At 37.2% G+C, this 23407-nt stretch overlaps 1 protein-coding gene across 7 annotated transcripts in view; it reads left to right on the top strand.

Moving 5' to 3' along the window:
• POSTN (periostin) overlaps nt 1-23407 on the top strand; it is a 218761-nt gene that overhangs the window by 45882 nt on the left and 149472 nt on the right. For all 7 annotated transcript variants that reach the window (XM_044073314.1, XM_044073316.1, XM_044073317.1 and 4 more), the window contains exons 3-4: nt 10867-10931; nt 15736-15893. In XM_044073314.1, the coding sequence (XP_043929249.1) occupies nt 10867-10931; nt 15736-15893 (223 nt within the window). The remainder of the gene's footprint in view (nt 1-10866; nt 10932-15735; nt 15894-23407) is intronic.

Genomic DNA, 23407 nt, shown 5'->3' on the forward strand with positions numbered 1-23407 from the left:
TTCTCATATTTCAGACAGACTATAGTATGATGAATAAACACTTCTTATTTAAGCAATTTCTATAAAGACAGGACAGTTATGCAATCTGTGTTACTTGTTACCTTTCCCATATAGATTGACTTCTTCAGCAGTCATAAAAGTAGAAGCCCGGTAGTCTGCATTGTTATAAAATAGTGGGGAGACTCACGGCATATTTCATTCTGTCTCTCCATTTCAAATTACAGGATATTTCTCCCACTTCCCGCCAGGGATGCTATGAATACCTTTTATACCACAGGGGCATACATTGCCCCATGTCCATGAATACCATCAACACTGTTACATGCGGCATGCCCAAGAACTGTCCTGTGATCACTGGGCTTTCCTATCCTGATTCTGTAGCTTTCACTATGATGCTGACCTCTGTATCTTAGTATGTCCACTCTCATCACCAAATCACAAACTTATTTATTTATTTTTATTTATTTCACATTTGTTAACCGGGTTAGTCCAACTGAGTTTGCAAACAAACCCATTTTCAGTGGAGACCCAAGGAGAAAAGCCCCAGCAAACAAAAGTAAAAAATAAAGTGACAATATACAAATATTAAATAACAATGATAATACAAAATATTGTAAAAAAGAAAAGGTTATTAACTACTTGCATTGCATTGATAGTAAGCAACCCATTTTCAATGGAGACTCAAAGGGAAAGAGCCCCAGCAAACAGAAGCAAAGATAAATATACAGGACAAAAAAACTATTAAAAATAATGCAAATACGAAATTAATTATAAAGAGAAAAACAAAAGAAAAAAAATTCTGAACATTAAGGGTTGCACTGATAGTAGTGGACTAAAATTTACTACATATGAGAGTAAAAACAAAAAGATAATCGCTGTTCAAAAGCAGGACAATGTATAGACGTTGATAGTAAGTGGAGGGGGGACGATAGTGTGGAGAATGGGAGGGGCTGTAGTAGGGCTATGGTAGTAGAGTTTAGGGTTTAGGAGATTAGTTTAAGCAGAAGTTACTAACAAAGAAAGAAAGTTAGGAGATGCAACAGGTTATACAGTGGGAGAGACTAAGACTACGTGTGGTCAAGGCAACGGCATAATTTCAAGTTTAGTAGGTGGGATTTAAGCTCCTTTTTAAAATGGGGAAAGGAAAGGTTGTATCTAATATGGAGAGGTAGTTTGTTCCAATTTAGTGAGGCAGAGTGTTTGTAAAGTTGTTTGCCAATATTCCTTTTGGGTTTATAAACTGAGAGAAGATGCTGATCAGCACTCCGGAGAGGCTGTGGGGGGGGGGGGGTAGGGAGTAACATGGGAGGCGAGAGCAGGGCAGGCAGAGAGGTTGTTGAGTATGGAAAAGGTAGTTTGGAGTTGCAATTGTAGGAGAAGGTGTGGAAATTCCAGCCACTGAAGTTTGTTTAGTGAGAGGCAGTGATGCGATGACAGTGGTTGGCTTAGAATAAATCTGGCAATTTTGTTGCACGTTTGTTCCATTTTCTGCACTGATGTAGTTTGGATATTGGTAAGGATGGGGGAAGCATATAGAAGACTGGGTAAGAGAAATGTCTGCGCAAGAGTGTGTTTAGTGGCAGTAGTGAGGAATTTTTTGTTCTATAAAGTAGTCCAAGTTTTTGGTGTTTTTTTTTTAACAGCTTGTTGTATGTGCAAGTCAAATTTTATTAGTCATCAATTATTACCCCAAGGAGTGTGGTGTGTGAAGCAAGGGAGATAGTGGTGCCATCTAGGGAGGAAAGAGAAAAGTTGGATTTAAGGTGAGAGAGTGTCTGAAGTAGGAAGAGAAGGAGTTGAATTTTCTTAGGGTTAAGGATTAGTTGATTGTTTCTAAGCCATTTTTCAACAGAGATAAAAGAAGTCTGTGTTAGTGTGTGTAGTTCAGAAATAGTATTGGAGATAGATAAGAGAGAAGAGTCATCTGCATATTGGATTACGGATGAGAAACTGCAGGATGAATGTAGGTTGTTGGTAAAAATGGTGAAAAGGAGCGGTCCAAGTATGGAGCCTTGGGGTACTCCTGTTTGAACAGCAAGGAAAGGTGAGAAAGCCTGCTGCCATCTAACAGCTTGTTTTCTGCCAGTAAGTTAGGATTGGAACCAGCCAAGAGCAGAAGGAGAGAGTTTTAGGTCTGAGAGGTTGTTAAGAAGGATGGGATGAGACACAGTGTCGAAGGCTTTAGAGAGATCAAGGAATAGACAGGAGATGAGGAGGTTGTTGTCCCTAGCTTCTGCAACCTTTGAGTAAAGGATAGTAAGGCAGTCGAGGTACTGTGTTTAGGGCAGAAACCATGTTGTGAGGTGGTGAGGAGATTTTTGTGAATGAGATAGGACAGTAGTTGAGTATGTATACATTTTTCAAGGATCTTAGAGAGCGGTGAGAGAATAGCGATTGGTCTAAAGTTAGAGGGTTCAACAAAGTTGCCACCTTTGTGCAGAGGAGTGGTATAGCAGGAATTCCATATTTCTGGTATGGGAGATTCCTGAATGGAGTGGTTTATTAAGATAGATACAGGATATACAATTATTCCCTAATATACCACTTATCGAGACCTGGCCAAAGCTTTCAAAACAATCCCGTACTTGGGTGTGATAGATAAACTTGCTGAGTTAGGCATAAACCTCTACATCGTCAGATTTATAACAAACTGGCTCACTGACAGGACAAAGGTTGTCCAGATATCTGAATCCACTTCGGATAAGAAACCTGTTACTAATGGTGTACCACAGGACTCATTGCTGGAACTCCTGCTGTTTGGTATATATTTCTTTGAAGTGAAGGCCAATGTTGGGGGCCTCTGACTCACCAAGTTCACTGATGACTATAAGGTGGGAGCAGTCACTGAATCCCAAAATGATGTTGACATCCTACAAACAAGCCTAAAAATGACAAACGACTTGTGCCAAAACCATGGTCTGAGACTAAATGCTAAAAAAATGCATAATCATACCCTTTGGTAAATCAGACATCTCTGCAAATTATAATATTGATAGCACACCCTTAAAAGTAGACCCAGCGGTGAGGGGACCTAGGAACACAGATAGATAGTAACCTAATCTTTGACCACCAGGTAGCTACAGCAGTGAGGAAATCCTTCTGTGTGGCTCAACTTGTAAGTAAAGGCATGGCATCAATATCAAAGGAAGTCATAGTGTCATTGAACTTGGCCCTTATCAGCCCCATAATCGAGTGCAATGCTCCCTTCTGCATGTAGCTAACCAGGCACTTACACCAACTGGAACAGCCCCAGAGGTGTCTCACTAAAAAAATACAAAGTGTAAGACACGTGTTATGCAGACCGACTTAAGGCCTTATCCCTTTACTCCATCTCATATTGTTTATCAAGTGATGACTTATGCCTGACCTACAGGGCATTCTCTGATCCAGCCCTGATGAAAATGTTACATATTCACAAGAAAAGTTATACAAGGGTTATGCATTCCACGGACCTGAACCTCATTTCTGACTCTAACAGAACTTGCTGGAGAGACAGATTTGTATCCCAAAAGCTACCTCATCTACAGAATAAACTTCCCATGTTCATAAAACAAAGCACGTCCCTTACTCTCTTGAAAAAGAATTAGGATAAATGGATGGGAAACCATAAATTCACTCCCAGAGTACTGCCTATGTCTCTTATGGACAGAGGCACTCTGTAAAATGACTCAGGGCTCCAACAACCAAAGACCCACTACCCTGATACCACCCCATCCCATATTTGTGGAATTAAGATATTACATTGTCATATCCTGGATATTACTGGCTAGGCTTGTAAAGGCTGTTGTGCCATTAGCATTTTGGATTATTATACTCTGAAATATCTTGTGATACTGTAGCCTGGAATCACATAGTATTTATTTTAAGAATTCACGTTTTTGTCAGAACAGCTCCAGTTAAATACATTCTAAGACAGTGGTCAGTGTTTCATATGTGCTGTGTTATTGTTTAAGAAAGCAGAAAGCTAAGTATTTCATTTCTGTGAAAAGGAAAGTATTTTCATAGTCAACAAGTAATGGTGGTCTTGAAACTGATAAACGGTTCACCAGCAAGTGTCAAGTGGTGTGACAGGCCGGTGTTTCAATTACTGCAGATCATTGTCTGGATAAGTGTCTTGTTCAGAGTCATGAGGCAAGCAAATACTGGCTGTGACTATCAACTATCACAGCAGTAATCCACTGTGCTAACTGCCAGACATAACTGCATGCATTATGTGGAGTGAAGGTCTGCAGTCCTCTCATGCTGAAATTGGTGGACTTTCCTGTAGCATAAACACTTTTTTTTTTCAGAGATGCCCATTCATAATTTTCTGATCACATGTATGCATTTTCTTCAGCTTCTTCACAGTTTTTGTACTCCACCCCTCCATGGATCCTGCTTAATTAAGTGTGGGAGACCACCATGCCATTTGAGGAAGTGGGCCCAGGATAGAAGAAGACTGTGTTTTTGCATACTTCAGTAATGTGGAATTAGGCTTTGAAATGCAAACATTTACACCAGCTTGAACAGCTAATGCAGTGGGCTAGGACACATTTAATTTTACACCATCCTGAACAGCTAATGCAGTAGGCTAGGACACAGTTAATTTTACACCAGCCTGAACAGCTAATGCAGTAGGTTCATAGGTTCATAGGTTCATAGGTTGGTACTAGGCTATCGGCCCTAGGGCCTATACAAGCCTAGCCATAATAATTCCCTGGCTATTTCTTCCCACACTATTTACTTCCCTGGACCCCTGTCTAGCAGGGTGACTGATGTGATCCCTGGGGTGAATTTCCTTTCTCCTATCCAATCGTCAAGGTTCCTTTTGAAAAGGGCCAAGGAGGCACTCTGCTTGACATGTATGGGCAGTCTATTCCAGAGTATGGGGAGTCTCTGGGTCAGGAACCTATCCCTCCAGCATGTTTTGTTCATTGTGATGACCAGGTTTAGATCCCTGGAGTGTGTGGCTCTGAGGGATTGGGATTTCTTTAAGTGTAGCATGTCCAACAGCTCTGGGTTTGACATGGCCTTGTATGTTAAGCAGAGATCACCTCTGAGTAGACGATATGTGATAGAGTATAGCTGGAGTTTTTTAAGGTGGTCAGCACAGGGCATCTGCTTTAGGCCTGTGATTCTTTTAGTGAGGTATTTCTGCAGCTTTTCCAGTTGTTAGGCTAGGACACAGTTATTGTTACACCAGACTGAACAGCTAATGCAGTAGGCTGGGACACAGTTAATGTTACACCAGACTGAACAGCTAATGCAGTAGGCTGGGACACAGTTAATGTTACACCAGACTGAACAGCTAATGCAGTAGGCTGGGACACAGTTAATGTTACACCAGACTGAACAGCTAATGCAGTAGGCTGGGACACAGTTAATGTTACATCAGACTGAACAGCTAATGCAGTAGGCTGGGACACAGTTAATGTTACACCCGACTGAACAGCTAATGCAGTAGGCTGGGACACAGTTAATGTTACACCCGTCTGAACAGCTAATGCAGTAGGCTGGGACACATTTAATGTTACACCCGACTGAACAGCTAATGCAGTAGGCTGGGACACAGTTAATGTTACACCCAACTGAACAGCTAATGCAGTAGGCTAGGACACAGTTAATGTTACACCAGACTGAACAGCTAATGCAGTAGGCTAGGACACAGTTAATGTTACACCCGACTGAACAGCTAATGCAGTAGGCTAGGACACAGTTAATGTTACACCCGACTGAACAGCTAATGCAGTAGGCTGGGACACAGTTAATGTTACACCCGACTGAACAGCCAATGCAGTAGGCTAGGACACAGTTAATGTTACACCAGCCTTAACAGCTAATGCAGTAGGCTAGGACACAGTTAATGTTACACCAGCCTGAACAGCTAATGCAGTAGGCTGGGACACAGTTAATGTTACACCAGCCTGAACAGCTAATGCAGTAGGCTGGGACACAGTTAATGTTACACCAGCCAGAACAGCTAATGCAGTAGGCTGGGACACAGTTAATGTTACACCAGCCTGAACAGCTAATGCAGTAGGCTGGGACACAGTTAATGTTACACCAGCCTGAACAGCTAATGCAGTAGGCTGGGACACAGTTAATGTTACACCAGACTGAACAGCTAATGCAGTAGGCTGGGACAGAGTTAATGTTACACCAGACTGAACAGCTAATGCAGTAGGCTGGGACACAGTTAATGTTACACCAGACTGAACAGCTAATACAGTAGGCTGGGACACAGTTAATGCTACACCAGACTGAACAGCTAATGCAGTAGGCTGGGACACAGTTAATGTTACACCAGACTGAACAGCTAATGCAGTAGGCTGGGACACAGTTAATGTTACACCAGACTGAACAGCTAATGCAGCAGGCTGGGACACAGTTAATGTTACACCAGACTGAACAGCTAATGCAGTAGGCTGGAACACAGTTAATGTTACACCAGACTGAACAGCTAATGCAGTAGGCTGGGACACAGTTAATGTTACACCAGCCTGAACAACTAATGAAGTAGGCTGGGACACAGTTAATGTTACACCAGCCTGAACAGCTAATGCAGTAGGCTAGGACACAGTTAATGTCACACCAGCCTGAACAGCTAATGCAGCAGGCTAGGACACAGTTAATGTCACACCAGCCTGAACAGCTAATGCAGTAGTCTGGGACACAGTTAATGTTACACCAGCCTGAACAGCTAATGCAGTAGTCTGGGACACAGTTAATGTTACACCAGCCTGAACAGCTAATGCAGTAGGCTAGGACACAGTTAATGTTACACCAGCCTGAACAGCTAATGCAGTAGGCTGGGACACAGTTAATGTTACACCAGCCTGAACAGCTAATGCAGTCGGCTAGACACAGTTAATGTTACACCAGCCTGAACAGCTTATGCAGTAGGCTGGGGCACAGTTAATGTTACACCAGCCTGAACAGCTAATGCAGTAGGCTGGGACACAGTTAATGTTACACCAGCCTGAACAGCTAATGCAGTAGGCTAGGACACAGTTAATGTTACACCAGCCTGAACAGCTAATGCAGTAGGCTGGGACACAGTTAATGTTACACCAGCCTGAACAGCTAATGCAGTAGGCTAGGACACAGTTAATGTTACACCAGCCTGAACAGCTAATGCAGTAGGCTGGGACACAGTTAATGTTACACCAGCCTGAACAGCTAATGCAGTAGGCTGGGACACAGTTAATGTTACACCAGACTGAACAGCTAATGCGGTAGGCTGGGACACAGTTAATGTTACACCAGACTGAACAGCTAATGCGGTAGGCTGGGACACAGTTAATGTTACACCAGACTGAACAGCTAATGCGGTAGGCTGGGACACAGTTAATGTTACACCAGACTGAACAGCTAATGCGGTAGGCTGTGACACAGTTAATGTTACACCAGACTGAACAGCTAATGCAGTAGGTTGTGACACAGTTAATGTTACACCAGACTGAACAGCTAATGCAGTAGGCTGTGACACAGTTAATGTTACACCAGACTGAACAGCTAATGCAGTAGGCTGGGACACAGTTACTGTTACACCAGACTGAACAGCTAATGCAGTAGGCTGGGACACAGTTACTGTTACACCAGACTGAACAGCTAATGCAGTAGGCTGGGACACAGTTAATGTTACACCAGACTGAACAGCTAATGCAGTAGGCTGGGACACAGTTAATGTTACACCAGACTGAACAGCTAATGCAGTAGGCTAGGACACAGTTAATGTTACACCAGACTGAACAGCTAATGCAGTAGGCTGGGACACAGTTAATGTTACACCAGACTGAACAGCTAATGCAGTAGACTGGGACACAGTTAATGTTACACCAGACTGAACAGCTAATGCAGTAGGCTGGGACACAGTTAATGTTACACCAGACTGAACAGCTAATGCAGTAGGCTGGGACACAGTTAATGTTACACCAGACTGAACAGCTAATGCAGTAGGCTGGGGCACAGTTAATATCTCCAGCATTAGCAAGTCACACTGACTTCTCAGATGCGCTACTAGCATTATCAGATCAAACCTGATATCAGTCACCAAATAAATAAATACTTGATGGCAGCAAGGATGTTCTCTGGTGTGTAACAAATTATACTCATGCTGTTTGAATCAGTCATAGTCATGTACAGAATGGATTATTCTTTTAGATTCTGTAAAGATTTATTTCAGATGAACCCTGCTGTTGTGTCAGAGTCTACTGAAAGTAATACAAAGATTAATTTTTTTTCAAAGGAGCACATGTTATGGCTGGTAGTTAAATTAAATACCTTTAACATGAGTGTTGCTGTAGCTTTTGGGTATTTGGGTGTTTGGAGTGTTTCTTTGTTATTTTGGTTGCTTTTCTTGTATTTGTGGACCCGTTGACCCAAATACTGTGAGAGATCTTTGTGTGAACTTTGGAGTGCCTTTAAATGAACACAGAACACATCAGGCAGCACAATGCCAGGGCACTTCTATGGGCTAGGCTTGTAAAGGCTCCAGGGCCATTAGCCTAGTACAGACCTATGAACCTATGAACCTATTATCTTTCTGTTATTAGCCCAAAACCCTCCCGCAGTGGCTGACATGCAAGCTTGCTTGGATAAGGGCCGGTTACACCTTTAGGTGGGAACTTTGCTTCTGTATAATACAACTGCATGCTATCATACATAGCTTGGCATAGCCATTGGCATGTCACCTCCTCATGTGCTACATGCAGTACATATCTGTACTTATGCTATATGTGGTCACATCTTTGCATATGCTACATGCATGGACATCTCTCCATATGCTACATGCATGCACATCTCTCCATATGTTACATGCATGCACATCTCTGTATATGTTACATGCATGCACATCTCTGTATATGCAACATACAGCACACATCTCTGCATATGCTACATGCATGCACATCTCTCCATATGTTATATGCATGCACATATCTCCATATGCTACATGCATGCACATCTCTCCATATGTTACATGCATTCACATCTCTGTATATGCTACATACAGCACACATCTCTGCATATGCTACATGCAATGCACACCTTGGGTCTATATTAGAACATCGAACATTTAATCGTTCGAACCACTAAAGGTCGACCTTTAGTGATTGAACTGTCAAATGTTAGAATGTTCATAAAAAAAAAAAATAAAAACAAAAAATAAAGAGTGCAGGCAGGGGGGTAAGCCCTCATTCACCCCCCACACCCCCGCTACTCAAATATACCAACTCCGAGACCACACTATATTGAAGTAAATGGAAATCTCCCCTTACAGAGATTTCTGTTTACACGCTCAATGTTCTGCACTTTTGTTATTCTTGGGTCGACAATGTCAGATTCGACATTGTCAGCTTTCGAAAATGTAATATAGACACCACATCTCTGTATATACTACATGCGTGCACATCTCTGCATATGCTATATGCAGTGCACACCTCTTAATATGCTACATGTAGTACACATCTCTGCATATGCTACATACATGCACATCTCTGCATATGCTATACTCAGTGCACACCTCTTCATATGCTTCATGTAGCACACATCTCTGCATATGCTACATCCAGTGCACATCTCTGCTTATGCTATACGCATTGCACATCTGTGCATATTCCACATGCATGCACATCTATGCATATGCTACATGCATTGCACATCTATGCATATGCTACATGCATTGCACATCTATGCATATGTTACATGCATTGTACATCTATGCATATGCTATATGCAGGCACATCTATGCATATGTTACATGCAGTACATATCTTTGCATATTCTATATCCAGTGCACATCTTTGGTATTGCAGTGAGCCAGACTACCAATCTCTGGTATTGCAGTGAGCCAGACTGCCAAACTCTTCAAATGATAGATAAGCTGCAAGCAGCTACTCACCTCACCCTCTGTCAACTGGCTCCTCCATCATGGGAGCCCCACGTCTAACTTGGCTATTCTGGGTCATAGTCAGGCTCCATCACTCAGTGCTGTGGAGTGGGGGCAGCCCAGCAACCTTTGCTCACAGCTTTACTGAATGACTGGAGTACTCATTTCTTACATTGATATATATGCTCTGCATGCATGGACATTTATAGTCAACAGAAAACTTACCCCAGAAAAGTAATTCTTAATGTGCTGTTCCATCAAGAAGCAGTATACTCACTGTGTTTACTGTACAAATGCAGACTTATTTATTTATTATTTATTTCCAGTTTGATTACCGTGGAAGTCCACTGGGCCCAGAGAGCCCATTTTCAGTGGAGGCCCAGGGAGAAAAGCTCCATGATACTTTCCTCATCAGCTTTGACTTTATGTCCAGTGTTGTTGTACAATGCTAATATATTATATCCTAAACTAATACAGCTACATTTGTGGTTACTCAGTCAAGCTAACAATATTTAATGGTTTGTCTAGTGGAATATAGTTTGCTTTAATAAGAATCAGAAATTGTATAATGTGCTGTTGAATGCAAAGTTAAGTTGCTTGGGGTTCAGGTTCTAAGACACAGAGAAGAATTAAAACAATTGCCTAAATGTCTTGCCCTTCATGATTCCAAGCTTGTGTGTCCCTTCTGACTTATTAAATGAGTTTTTATGCTATCATTTTTGTGAAGAATTTGGTTATACAAAAAATAAATAAATAAAGTTGTACAATATATTTGAGGGAATGGCGCTAAGTATTTTATCACCTTTTTTACAATTTCAGAGATTCCAGCCATAACAAAAGTTAAAAACATATCTGAATATTGCAAGGAGTTACAGTTGTCAGAGATCAAAAGTTTATTAGATGCAGCTTGATATGTCAGATTGTTTCATAGTAAGATTTCTGCTAACTGTACCATGTAAATGTGTACATTTATAACCCAGAACAATTTTTTTTTCCAGAACTGTTCTGTATGAATGCTGCCCTGGCTACATGAGACTGGAGGGCGTAAAAGGATGCCCAGCAGGTAACGTTTTATCTTTGCCTTCCTTTTTGTCCTCTTTGCAGTAGCATGCTTACATCTAAACAACGACTTTCTCTCAGATTTATTAATTGCATCCATGGAGTCAGTAAACAGTGATGTTGATAAAGAACACTAGTAGACAGGTTTCCATCTATACAAAACCTGGGAACACAGGCACAGGTACTATCTGAAACATGATAATTTTAATGACCATTTTTTTTTCTCTTCCATGTCCTAGGAGACAGGCAATATGCAAAACATTTTAAATTAATTTATTTCTTATGTGTGTACATTACATGATCCATTGTGGATCTGTTTCAGCCACAAGGGGAAGGATAAATGCACAACTTTCATTGATTGTTTAGAGCAGTTATCAAAACAACATATTTTGTGAATGTGAAAGGAAGCCAGGGTATGTGAAAAAAATTGCAATACAGAGGAAAAACAATGAATTCATATATATTAGGCTGATGTCAGTATTGAACCTTGTCTCTGGGTCAGAAATCCTACCTATTGAGGCCAGCTGCAGTCGTTGCCTTAAGGAATGTGATAGTAATGGCTAGAGCTGTCTTTAGAATGCATTCTTATTGGCATTTCTCTGTTCTATTGTGAAAAAAGGGTCAGCCTTCCCTATCACACTCACTACACCAGCATACTGTCTAGTACTTAATTGGAGTTAGGACCTCAGCAAACAAAATATATGTTTATGAATGAAGAAGAGGCGAAGGTGTTAAAAGATGCCTGTTTGGGGAGCAGAAAGGAAGAAAACCAGTTTTAAAACCATACTACTTCCCTTTTCAGTAGGAGATGACTCCTTAAAAGCCTGATGGCTCCTCAAAAGCCGGGCTTTTCATGAAAGCCAAGTGCCTTCAGTAATCTTGACTATCTAGCAGAGATTCTTCACAGTGTTTATACTCCTGGCATACCCCTCTTAGAGCTTAGAGAGAGACAAGCAATTTCTACCTTGTTAGTCATCTGTTTTTTCCTAGCCAGGTCCCCCACGAACCGAGTCACTAATTAAAATGAGGTCATCTGGTTCATAGGCAAAGCCTTATCCGTGTATTCTAGAAAAGCTCTCCAATGGTGTCGATAACCTGATTATGACATGTCCATGTCATTGTATATAAAACTAAAGCCTGAAATTATACTTAATATATGTTCTTACCACACCTTTTATATGAGGTCTTCTATTAGCATAACATGATGCATATTTTATATATATATATATATATATATATATCACAAAATATACATTTGTCTCCCAAAGTAAGTTGGTGTTATGTGCCCCATAACGTTTTGCACAGTTATGACACTGTAACTGTTCACTCTTACTAACATGGACCATTTCAGCCTGAAAGGGTCCACTGATATAATACAGCTCCATACTGTGAGAAATGTGATACAGATCATAAAGTCCAGATGAGATACAAATTAACACTCGTGCCCAGGACTGGGCAGAAATTACAGTGCAGTTCAGGAACATTCTGAACAAGGATACTCTCTACTCTGTATTCAGTTAGTCTCAGTGGTCCAAAATGAGTGGCACTCTCTCATCAATGTACAGTTGTATACCCATTACACGCATGCTCTTACTTACTCCATGGAATCAACCCTTGAGTAACTTCTGTGCTGTGGAGATGTAAGCTGTACCCACTTGTTCTACTGTAAGCTCTAAGCATACTGAAGGATTCCTCTTTATAATCAGTCATGATGTAACACTGTAACTATAACCCAGTCACAATGCAAGACTGTAACTGAGTCACAATGCAACACTTTAACTGTAGGAGTGTACAGTATTGCTATGCTACAGTCACAATTTAACACTGTAACTGTAAGAGTGTACAGTATTTCTATGCTACAGTCACAATGTAACACTGTAACTGTAAGAGTGTACAGTATTTCTATGCTACAGTCACAATGTAACACTGTAACTATAACTCAGTCACAGTGCAATGATGTAACTGTAACTAAGTCACAATGCAACATTTTAACTGTAGGAGTGTACAGTATTGCTATGCCACAGTCACAATTTAACACTATAACTGTAAGAGTGTACAGTATTGCTATGCTGCAGTCACAATGTAACACTGTAACTGTAAGGGTGTACAGTATTTCAGTGTTACATTCACAATGTAACACTGTAACTGTAGGAGTGTACAGTATTTCTATGCTACAGCCACAATGTAACACTGTAACTGTAAGAGTGTACAGTATTTCTATGCTACAGTCACAATGTAACACTGTAACTATAACTCAGTCACAGTGCAACAATGTAACTGTAACTGAGTCACAATGCAACACTTTAACTGTAGGAGTGTACATTATTTCTATGCTACAGTTACAATGTAATACTGTAACTGTAGGAGTGTACAGTATTGCTATGCTACAGTCACAATGTAACACTATAACTGTAAAAGTGTACAGTATTTCTGTGCTACAGTCACAGTGTATCACTGTAGCTGTAAGAGTGTACAGTATTGCTAGGGCATAGTTGACTGCTTGCAAGTATGGTGTACTGGTTTGGATTCTTCAATAAGTAGGTTGTACAGTGCTGGGCTGTTGGGCACCATTCCTTGTGGGTATAATCCCCCACAAGGACCCCCAGTACTAACATGCCATGCCACTAAATGACAATCATCACTTAAGTTCCAAGAGCTGCATGTGCCCTGTTTCATTGTAAGGTTAATAGTGTTGCGAATTCGCTAAGGTCCTCCCAAAAAATGCTATTGTGTCTCTGAAGCATCACCTGACAGCTTCATACAATGCGTACAGAGTGTTGATTGGCTGTTGACCTTGTCATGCTCACTGCATTACATAAGCATTGATCACTTGATGTGGCACTCAGTGTACCATTAAAGTGAGCATCATGCGGTACCACGGTTACTGCATTACCTAATCATTGATCACTTGATGTGGCACTCAGCGTACCATTAAAGTGAGCATCATGTAGTACCATGGTTACTGCATTACCTAAGTATTGATCACTTGATGTGGCACTCACCATACCATTAAAGTGAACATCATGCAGTACCACGGTTACTGCATTACCTAATCATTGATCACTTGATGTAGCACTCAGCGTACCATTAAAGTGAGCATCATGCAGTACCACGGTTACTGCATTACCTAATCATTGATCACTTGATGTGGCACTCAGCGTACCATTAAAGTGAGCATCATGCAGTACCATGGTTACTGCATTACCTACGTATTGATCACTTGATGTGGCACTCAGCGTACCATTAAAGTGAGCATTTATGCAGTACCATGGTTACTGCATTACCTAAGCATTGATCACTTGATGTGGTACTCAGTGTACCATTAAAGTGAGCATCATGCAGTACCATGGTTACTGCATTACCTAAGCATCAATCACTTGATGTGGCACTCAGCATACCATTAAAGTGAGCATCATGCAGTACCACGGTTCTTTTGAATGGTACCACTTCATTACTTGCTGCTTCTTCTGGTTACTTTGCAACCTAGTGTTTGCTTGTATTTGTTAACTGGAGTCACTGACCTCCATAGACCTTTTTCAGGCTCAACCCAGGAGCAATGTTTGCTTAAGTGACTTACTTAGGTCACATGATTAGGCAAATGTGGGCTAAGGTAATCAAACCCTGGACCATGGAAAGCAGCTCACAGAGCCTTAATCCTCTGCAAGAACTGACAGGATACTCCAACTGTATTTCATTTTTAACTAGGCAGGTAAAAGCTGAAAATCCCTCTGCTTGGTACTCTTAATTAATCATGAATCCTTCTGCTACAATTTTTTTTCAGTGTCAAAGGGTAAAATTGGAGGGTCTATATTATAACATCGAAGTTCAAAAACTTTGAATGTTATAATATCAAACCCTTTAGTGCGAAAGCTGAGAATAGTGAAGCCTTAGAACATCGAAATTTTACCTAGGGTAAGATTTCGGTGGTCCGTGGCTTCGCTATTTACAGCAGTGTGGTGCGATGGTTACGGACTGGGTTTAGAGACGTGAGTGAATGGAGGGTATGGATTGGGTTCAGGTAAGTGCGGTGCAATGGTTATGGTAAGTGAGCGAATGGACTGGGTTAAGGTGAGTGTGCGGTAGTTAGGGACTTTAGGGTTAGGGCGTGGGTGAGGTGAGTGTGCGGTAGTGACAGACTTTAGGGTTAGGGGTGGCTTAAGTGAGTTAGGGTTAGGGTGCGGGTCAGGTAAATGTGTGATTGTGTGGATGTGAGGGTTAGGGTGGGGTAGGTGAGTTAGGGTTAGGGAGTGGGTAAGGTGAGTGTGCGATAGTTAGGGGCCTTAGGGTTAGGGTTGGGTTAAGGTAAGTGGGTAGCTAGTGGTGTATGTCTGGTTTAGTGTAGGGTTTCATGAAGTGCATGTTTGTGGATTATTTATTTTGGTGTGCTTGAGTTGTGTGTATGTTTGTCGGAACAGCAAATGTTTTCCCTGGGAAAAAATTTGCTATTCTGACTGTTCGGTTTTCTGGTGTTTCGATTGAATGGGTTTGATATTATAACATTCGACATTTGACAATTAGTCTAATTACATACATATACCCTTGATTCCTTGACTGTATGCAATATTTATTTATTTGTTTTAGTTTCTTAGCTTTATTTAAATTTCTATAACGAGCTCTAAGGATAAAACCATTGCTTTGTATTGTACATCTCTATATTCAATTTTCTACAGCTATTGTCAAGACTTGCCTCAATGAATATTTTTGCATTATTGTGGTATTACATTGTTGTAATGTTTGGAAATGTAATCATTACCTGCAGTGATAACAGTGCATCTGAATAAGGTGGCTTCAAATTCTTCTCATTTCAGTTGCACCAATTGATAATATGTATGCCACGCTGGGCATAGTAGGAGCTACCTCAACTCAGAAGTATTCTGACCAATCAGGCCTCAGAGAGCAAATCGAAGGGCCTGGTTCCTACACAATATTTTCACCAGATAACGATGCCTGGGAAATGCTGGATCCTGTAAGTGCGACATTGTTTATTTAATCTCTTTCCAAGTGTTAACTTTTAGTTGTAACTCAGCTAGTGCAGTCATTACTGTGTCAGTTCATAGATATTCTGAAAGGCAGAACACAGAAAAGTAGTCTTAGATGACAAGTCAGGCAAGAAGGAATGGCCTTGACCCATATAGTCATTCCAAGTCCTTGACAAGCTAATAAGCTTTTGACATATTCAATCAACGGTTTAAATTCATCTAGCCCAACAACTGACTTGCATGCTCACTATACATTTCTGAATCCTCCCTAACATTGAAAGCTATTGTGCCCTAAGAGAGGTTAACCCACATTTTGATAAGTCTCTTCATGTTATAAGTGCTTGCCTATTTGATATAAGACTTAACAACCAACAGCACTTTCATAAGAGGGCCCTTGTTCTTGCATACTTTTCTCGTATTATTTTCTATAATATTTTCTAGTATTATTACAGTATACTAAACATCCTTGATACACAAAATTGTTTTAATGAGTTAATTATTTTCCATGTTTACTTCTGCTTTTAAAATGTTATGGTGAGAAACACCTTATGATATTTTTTTTATTTTTGACTTCAATTTCCTTTTTTTTGTTTTATTCACAGTCCTAAGTTGTGACTCTTCATAAAAAATGATCAGTTGAAAACTGATAAAAATTTAAGAAAAGTAACTGTGTTTTAATTTATTTTTTTTCAAAATATTTTATTGATTTTCAAAAAGACAAAACATAATTTCTACTAGAATACAAATGAAACAAAGACAAACTATATACAATATGTAGATATGGCCTATATGAAAAAAAATTAGAATAACTTAGAGTTAGAGAGAGGTAGTTACACATAAAAAAATCAGTGTAATTTCTCCAAGTACTAAGAAGATGTGGAGATCTTTAAAGTCTCAATGAGAGAAAAAAAAACTTTCTTCCAAGGATTGTTGATCCATTTATTAAGGAAGGTTCTTGTTTCTTTTACCTTTGTTCCCGTATGTATTGTTTCTTCTAGTAGAGTCATAAATTCTTGAAAGTTGGGTTCAGATGAAGTTTTCCATTTTCTTGTAATACATTTTCTAGCAATTGCTAGTATAGTCAATAGTAGATACAAATTATTTTTGCTCATAACATTTGTTTAAATTATATTCAGAAAAATCATGGATTTAGTTACTATGAAGGAATCTGAAAAAATAGCTTGAAGGAAATTTCCAGACTCCTTCCAGAATTTTTTAATTTTGATACACTAAAAATATATGAATCCAATCAGCATTACAATTGTGAGAACATCTTCAACAAAACAATTGTTTAGAAGAGTCCATTTTATCTATCCTATTGGGGGTGTAAAACACCTTGTGTAAGAATTTCCATGAAAAAATCTTCCAAGCTTGTAGATTGGAAGTTAATTTAATAGAATACAATAAATTAATTTTGTTTTCAGAGGAGAGGTTAATTTGATGACCTTTAGTAATAAAGTTCCAGAAGTTTTGTTTTGGATTAACTTTGTAAATTATTAAGTTTTTATAGAGCAATGAGGGTAAATTAGACCAATTATAATTATTATAAACTATTTCTTGTATAATAGAAATGAATGATGGTTCAGAACTAAAGGAGGAATTATTGATTATTCTACATAACTCTTGAGCATGAAATAAAATGTTTTGAAGTATAAGCCAATCTTAATTTGGAATATCAAAGGTCTTTAATATTTGTTGTATGTTTAAGACTGATGAGTTCCTAATACAATCTTGCCAACAAGTAAAATTTTTTAGTTCGTAATTATTCATAATGTTTTCATGTAATTCGTTGAGAAAGTCTTTAGTTATTTTGAAAGGAATTAAGAGTTCCCACCATAATTTAATGTATAAGTTTGAGTTTATGAAAGATCTAAATGAGTTGTAGATGTAGTTTATGAAGACTGAGTTGGTGGGTTACGAAATGTTAAATTTTAAATTAAGACATAATATTTTCCAAAATATATTTGTTTGATCATTTGAAAGAATATTTTTTGTGAGTTTATTCTCATTACAACTATTAGAAATATGAAGGGATTTCCAAGCTGATGAAATTTTTGGGTCTATACAGTTGAAAACTATTTTGAATATAGAAGCCTTAATATATGTCTCTAAGTATATATTATTATGACAGCTACTAGGTAGGGCAGGACCAGCTCGAATGTCACATTGATGGGGGAAGGGATGTGAATTTAACATATGTACCAATAACACTTTGTTTTACAGCACAATAAACCACTCCCATGCCTGATAAAAAGTATATATATATATTTAGAAAGCTTGTGAGGAAATTATTACTCTATTTTTGTTTTACTTGGATCGCTTGTCTGTGTACTTAATAAAATATTTTTGACTGGAAACAGACTGCCTGCCTTGCTTGGATTACTTTTGAATACTTAGTAATGCTGTAGAATTGTATATTTTCTATTATTACTTTTTGACTTGACAAGTTTACGTTCACTACTTCTACTACTATTGTCTGATCTGATTATATACAGTGATTAACTAGAAATATATGGACTGAAAATCTTCCACACAGAGAAGTTTCTTACACTGTTAAGTCTGGAAAATTAATTCCTCCCATTTACCAGGGTCTAATATGGTGAGCATAGGCTATCCTGTTATGTTTAGGGAACCAGAGAAAATTTAAAATAATTTTATTTATGTCTTGTAATAGTTTTTTATTAGGTAGCATTGGAATGGCTTGAGCTATATAGTTTATTTTTGATAATAATACCATCTTTATTAATTGAAGTATATCCTCAAACTTTAGGAATAATTTATTCCATTTGTCAGTGAGTAGTTTTATGGTATTTAAGATTTTTTTATAGTTTGTAGATAGAGTGTTATTAATATTGTCATCAGTAATAATTCCTAGGTAATTTATAGAAGAGACCTGTTTTCCTATTAAATGGACTGAAGTTATGAAATAATTTTGTTTTTTATTTAAATGCATAGAATTAGATTTAGATTCACTTATATGTAAACCTGAGCTATCAGAGAACCTTTTAGTCTGAAGATCTAACTCTTTAAGAGATTCTTGTGAGACACTCAGAGTTAAAAGTATATCGTCCTCAAAGAGCATGATTTTGGAATTAAATTGATCATAAATGTCTATACCTTTAATTTTTGTGTTTTGGCGTAATGTAATAGCAAATAATTCTATTGCAAGAGCGAATAAAATGGGTGACAAAGGACAGCCTTGCTTTGTACCTTTGAGTATTTTAATGGGTTTTGAAGTAAAAGGGCCTAGTTTTACATATGCAAGATTATTTTTATATAGATTTTTTATCAAAGTAATGAAATTAGATGGAAAATCAAAGATTTCTAAAGCTTTGAAGAGATAATCCCATTTCAGTGTATCAAAAGCTTTTTCAATGTCGAGGGCTATTAGAAGAGCTTCTCGATTGTCCCTATTTAAAATGTCGATAAGGGACAGTATTCTTAAAATATTATTGTAAGTGTGCCTATTGTAAATAAAACCAGACTGATCAGAATTTATAATATGTGTTAAGGATTTTTTAATTCTATTTATAAGAATGGATACAAATATCCTGTAGTCATTATTTAGCAAGGAAATTGGTCTATAGGAATTACATTGTTTTGGATCTTTATTTTCTTTTAATATAGGAGTGATTAGGGAATATTTCCAAGAGGGAGGAATTAAATTATTGGTTTGAATTACATTTAAGGCTTTATGGAAAATTGAGATGGCTGAAGGAGGGAATAACTTACATAGTTCCATTATAATTCCATCTTTCCTGGGGGCTTTATTATTTTTGCTTTCTTTAATTTTATCAACTACTTCTTTAAGAGAAATTTATTTTAAGATCTCAGATTTTAGTTTATCTGGAATTTTATTTATTTTAAGTAAACTTTTCTACATCTATATGTTGAAATTGTGTTGAATTATTGAGTTGGTGGTCAGAGTAATGATATTTAAAGGCTTCAAGAATATCACTAAGGTCTGATACCATTTTATTATTTCTACCTTCCTGAATGATTTTTGTAATATTGGTATCTGAGGCTTGTCTTTTAACTCTCATTGAAAGATTATGCAGATGTTTGGACGACATTGAGTGTGAGTTGATTTTTAGTTTTTCTAACTCCATATTTGTTTTATGAGTTAATATTTCATTGTATTTGTTATTTGTCTATAATTGTTTTCTTTTTTGTTTTTGGATTTTGAGAATTATCTTTATTGATAATTATAAACTTATTTTGAATATTATAAAGTTCCGATTCCCATTCTTTAGTCTTATTTTTAAACCAAGCTAGAATTTTACCAAATAAGTAAGCTTTTAGTGTATCCCAGAGAATTGTCAAACATATATCATTTGATTGGTTAATGTCAAGAAAGTTTTGAATTTCATGATCTAACCATGGCTTGAATTGTGGTAGTTTGGTGATGTATGCTGGTATCCTTGTTGTGAAGACCAACCTTTTACAATCAATTTCAAGTTTTAAAACAAGTGAATTATGATCCGAAAAGGGGCAAGGGATTATAGAAAAGTTAATTATTTTCATACTTAAATCTTGAGATGCATAAAGTTTATCAATTCTGGTTTGGGTGCCAAATCTATAATCACTATGAGAAAAGGATAGTGAGTTAGGGTCTTTATAACTATAGGTGTCAATTAGATTTCTTAGAGCTTTTCCTAGAGAAGTAAGATGGAAGTGTTTTTCATTTGAGGTTTCAGAAATGTCTAAAGTACAGTTGAAGTCTCCCCCTAGAATCAAAATACCCTTATAAACTTTGTTAATTAGTTCTAAATGTTTCCTACCATTTCCTATCCCTATACCAGGAAACCAATAGGTGTTAACAAGTGTCCATATTCTATTATTAAATCTAATTATTACAATTGAAATATGACCTTCTTTGTCTTCATACTTATAAATAATTTGGGGAATGATGATGTTTTTCCTCCAAGGTATTAAAACTCCTCTTGTTTTTTTTTGTATGATGAGCAAGATAGATTTATATATTTCAATGGATTCCAGTTAAAGTTATCATCTGGTTTTAGATGGGATTCTTGAATAAATACCCAACCTGAATTTTATTTAGTTTCAAGTATCTAAGGAAAATGGATCTTTTCCTTGGATTGTTTAATCCATTAACATTTAAGGATAGTAAGGTTAAATCCATCAAGTATGACTTTCTTGTGAGTTAATTGAAGTTTTCATGTTTGGTATTGACTGGATAATAAAGAGTGTAACTTTATCTAGAAAAAAGTTGTGTGAAATAGTTAGTTTAGTTCTCCCTAACAAATTTTATAAAGTTTTATTAGACATAGGCCAATAAAATGAAGATTTGAATACTGAATAAAAAGTAAGTAAGAGTAACCATATTAATAGTTTATTGAAAACTTTAACCAACATGAAGTGACATGCATTTCTAATCTGAGTGAACATATAAGTTCAAACAGATTAACCTTCATGACAAACAAAAGTGATTAATGACAATAACATGTCTGAGCTCCAGTATGAGTTAATAGAAGATCTAAAATTAATTTATATATCCACTTTTGTTGTTAGAATTGAATGAATAGATGAAATTTGTAATACATAAAGGAAATAAATTTGAAACTGATGTAATAGAAGCAGCTTATTCAAAACAATTGTTAATGGGAGCAAATACAATTTTAAGTAATTGTAAGTGTATAGAACAAAGGAAGATTTCATATAATAAAAACATTAATGCTAAGTTATAAAATATTCAAAGTAGAAAGAAAGTCTAGGTATAATGATTGATGAAACCTATTTAATGATAAATACTGATAAATACTGTAGCCAAATAAAATAGTCATAGTTTAGTAATAAATAAATAGATGCATAAATAAACATAAATACATACATTTTCCATATTATCTACTTTGTCAATGCCTTAACTATTTCAAATTAAGAATATACTCTCCATTAACAAAGTTAGTATAAGTAAGTTCATTTACTAGAGTTGAAATTAAGTATCTAACGATGACTAAGAAAATCCCTTCTGTCTTTTGAGTCCACTATACTATAAAAAGACTATAGTTTTAAACATATTGTGGGAATTAAACTTGTAAACTTTTAATATTTAAATAATATAGCATATAATCAAATTACACATAGTAGACTCAATGAAGCATGCCAGATATAGAAGCATCACATTTACTAAAATACAAATATTTATCCAATTTCATTTCTGGCATGTTTAGTTTATAAAATTGCTTAGTGGATAAGCATAACAGAACAAAGTACACTAGATGTAAAGCATCATTATTTCCACTGTGTAAAGAGTTTCATTTTTAACTATCAATAGGACAATTGAAGAACTATTATAAATCAGCAGCCACAGATTTCCTCAATATCAATATTCATTAATACAAGGATAATAAAGTTAGTAATGTACTAGTTCACTAAGTTATGAATAATATTACTTACATTCTTTTTGGGTAGTGATTAACAGCATAGTCAATCCCAAATCAAAATTCTGTATTAGTTCCATTGTACTATACGGAAAAAAAATGCCTTTAGTTATTGAATACATGTAGTCAATACTAGTGTTATGAATTTACCCAAATCGAAAAAGATATGAAGTATTGTTTATAATTGAAAGTATAAGCATCGTATTCCAGAATTATGGCAATTTATAATCTCTAGGGTTTCATATTTCTACTGAGTTGTTATGCATATCTTTATTATTTATTGTCATCTAAAAGGTAAATATTCTTAAAACCCATTTCAAATTTGTTAAACACAACCCATATTGAAATCTGGATCAGAAATTTAACTAAACAGATAGCTTATATTATATGTTTGCAGATTAAAACTAAGAATCAATACTTGCAAGTTCATTTCTGCCTCCTATGCATTTAAACTTGTCTATAGTTTTAAATAAATAAAAAGCAAAATACTAATTTACCGATTAATCATCTGCTATAGTTAATTTAGACTAACTCCCGTCACTTCCTACACTAAATGCATTGTTGTTTCATAGGATGTCTATTGTAAGAAAAACTGTGATCGCTACTGGTGACGTGAATACCACACACACTTCTTTTCTACTACATTAAGATACTGGATAAAACCTCAGCCAACATTAAAGACTCACCAGCCTCACTTACTTACAAATTAGGCAAATAGTACTGGCTATAGAGAACCTAAACTGATGACATAAAATCTATATATAGAGACATTACTGAGGTGCATAATTGATGTAAATTGAGAACAAAAAAATGTTGTGAAAACAGCTGCATGCAGGGTGCTAGAAACTAGCAGCATTACCATAACTTAGTAGGATCACCAACATGGGTGACCGGTGTTCCACACCAGAGGTCAGCTCCTCGTTGGTAAGATCCAACCACAAGCTAATCACCCTAGACATCCACATCCCGCTCCCACCCCCATTAGGAAAACAACTGTAAAAAATTTCTCCAAAGCCAACTTCATGCTTCTTAAGACAGAAGTGGCAAACTTTATGACACCCATGCAGATGGACAATAGAGGTATGACTGCTGAATCCTAC

Source organism: Protopterus annectens, chromosome 5.part1 (genome assembly GCF_019279795.1).
Source record: "Protopterus annectens isolate FY-2018-M chromosome 5.part1, PAN1.0, whole genome shotgun sequence".
Classification (NCBI taxonomy): Eukaryota; Metazoa; Chordata; order Ceratodontiformes; family Protopteridae; genus Protopterus; species Protopterus annectens.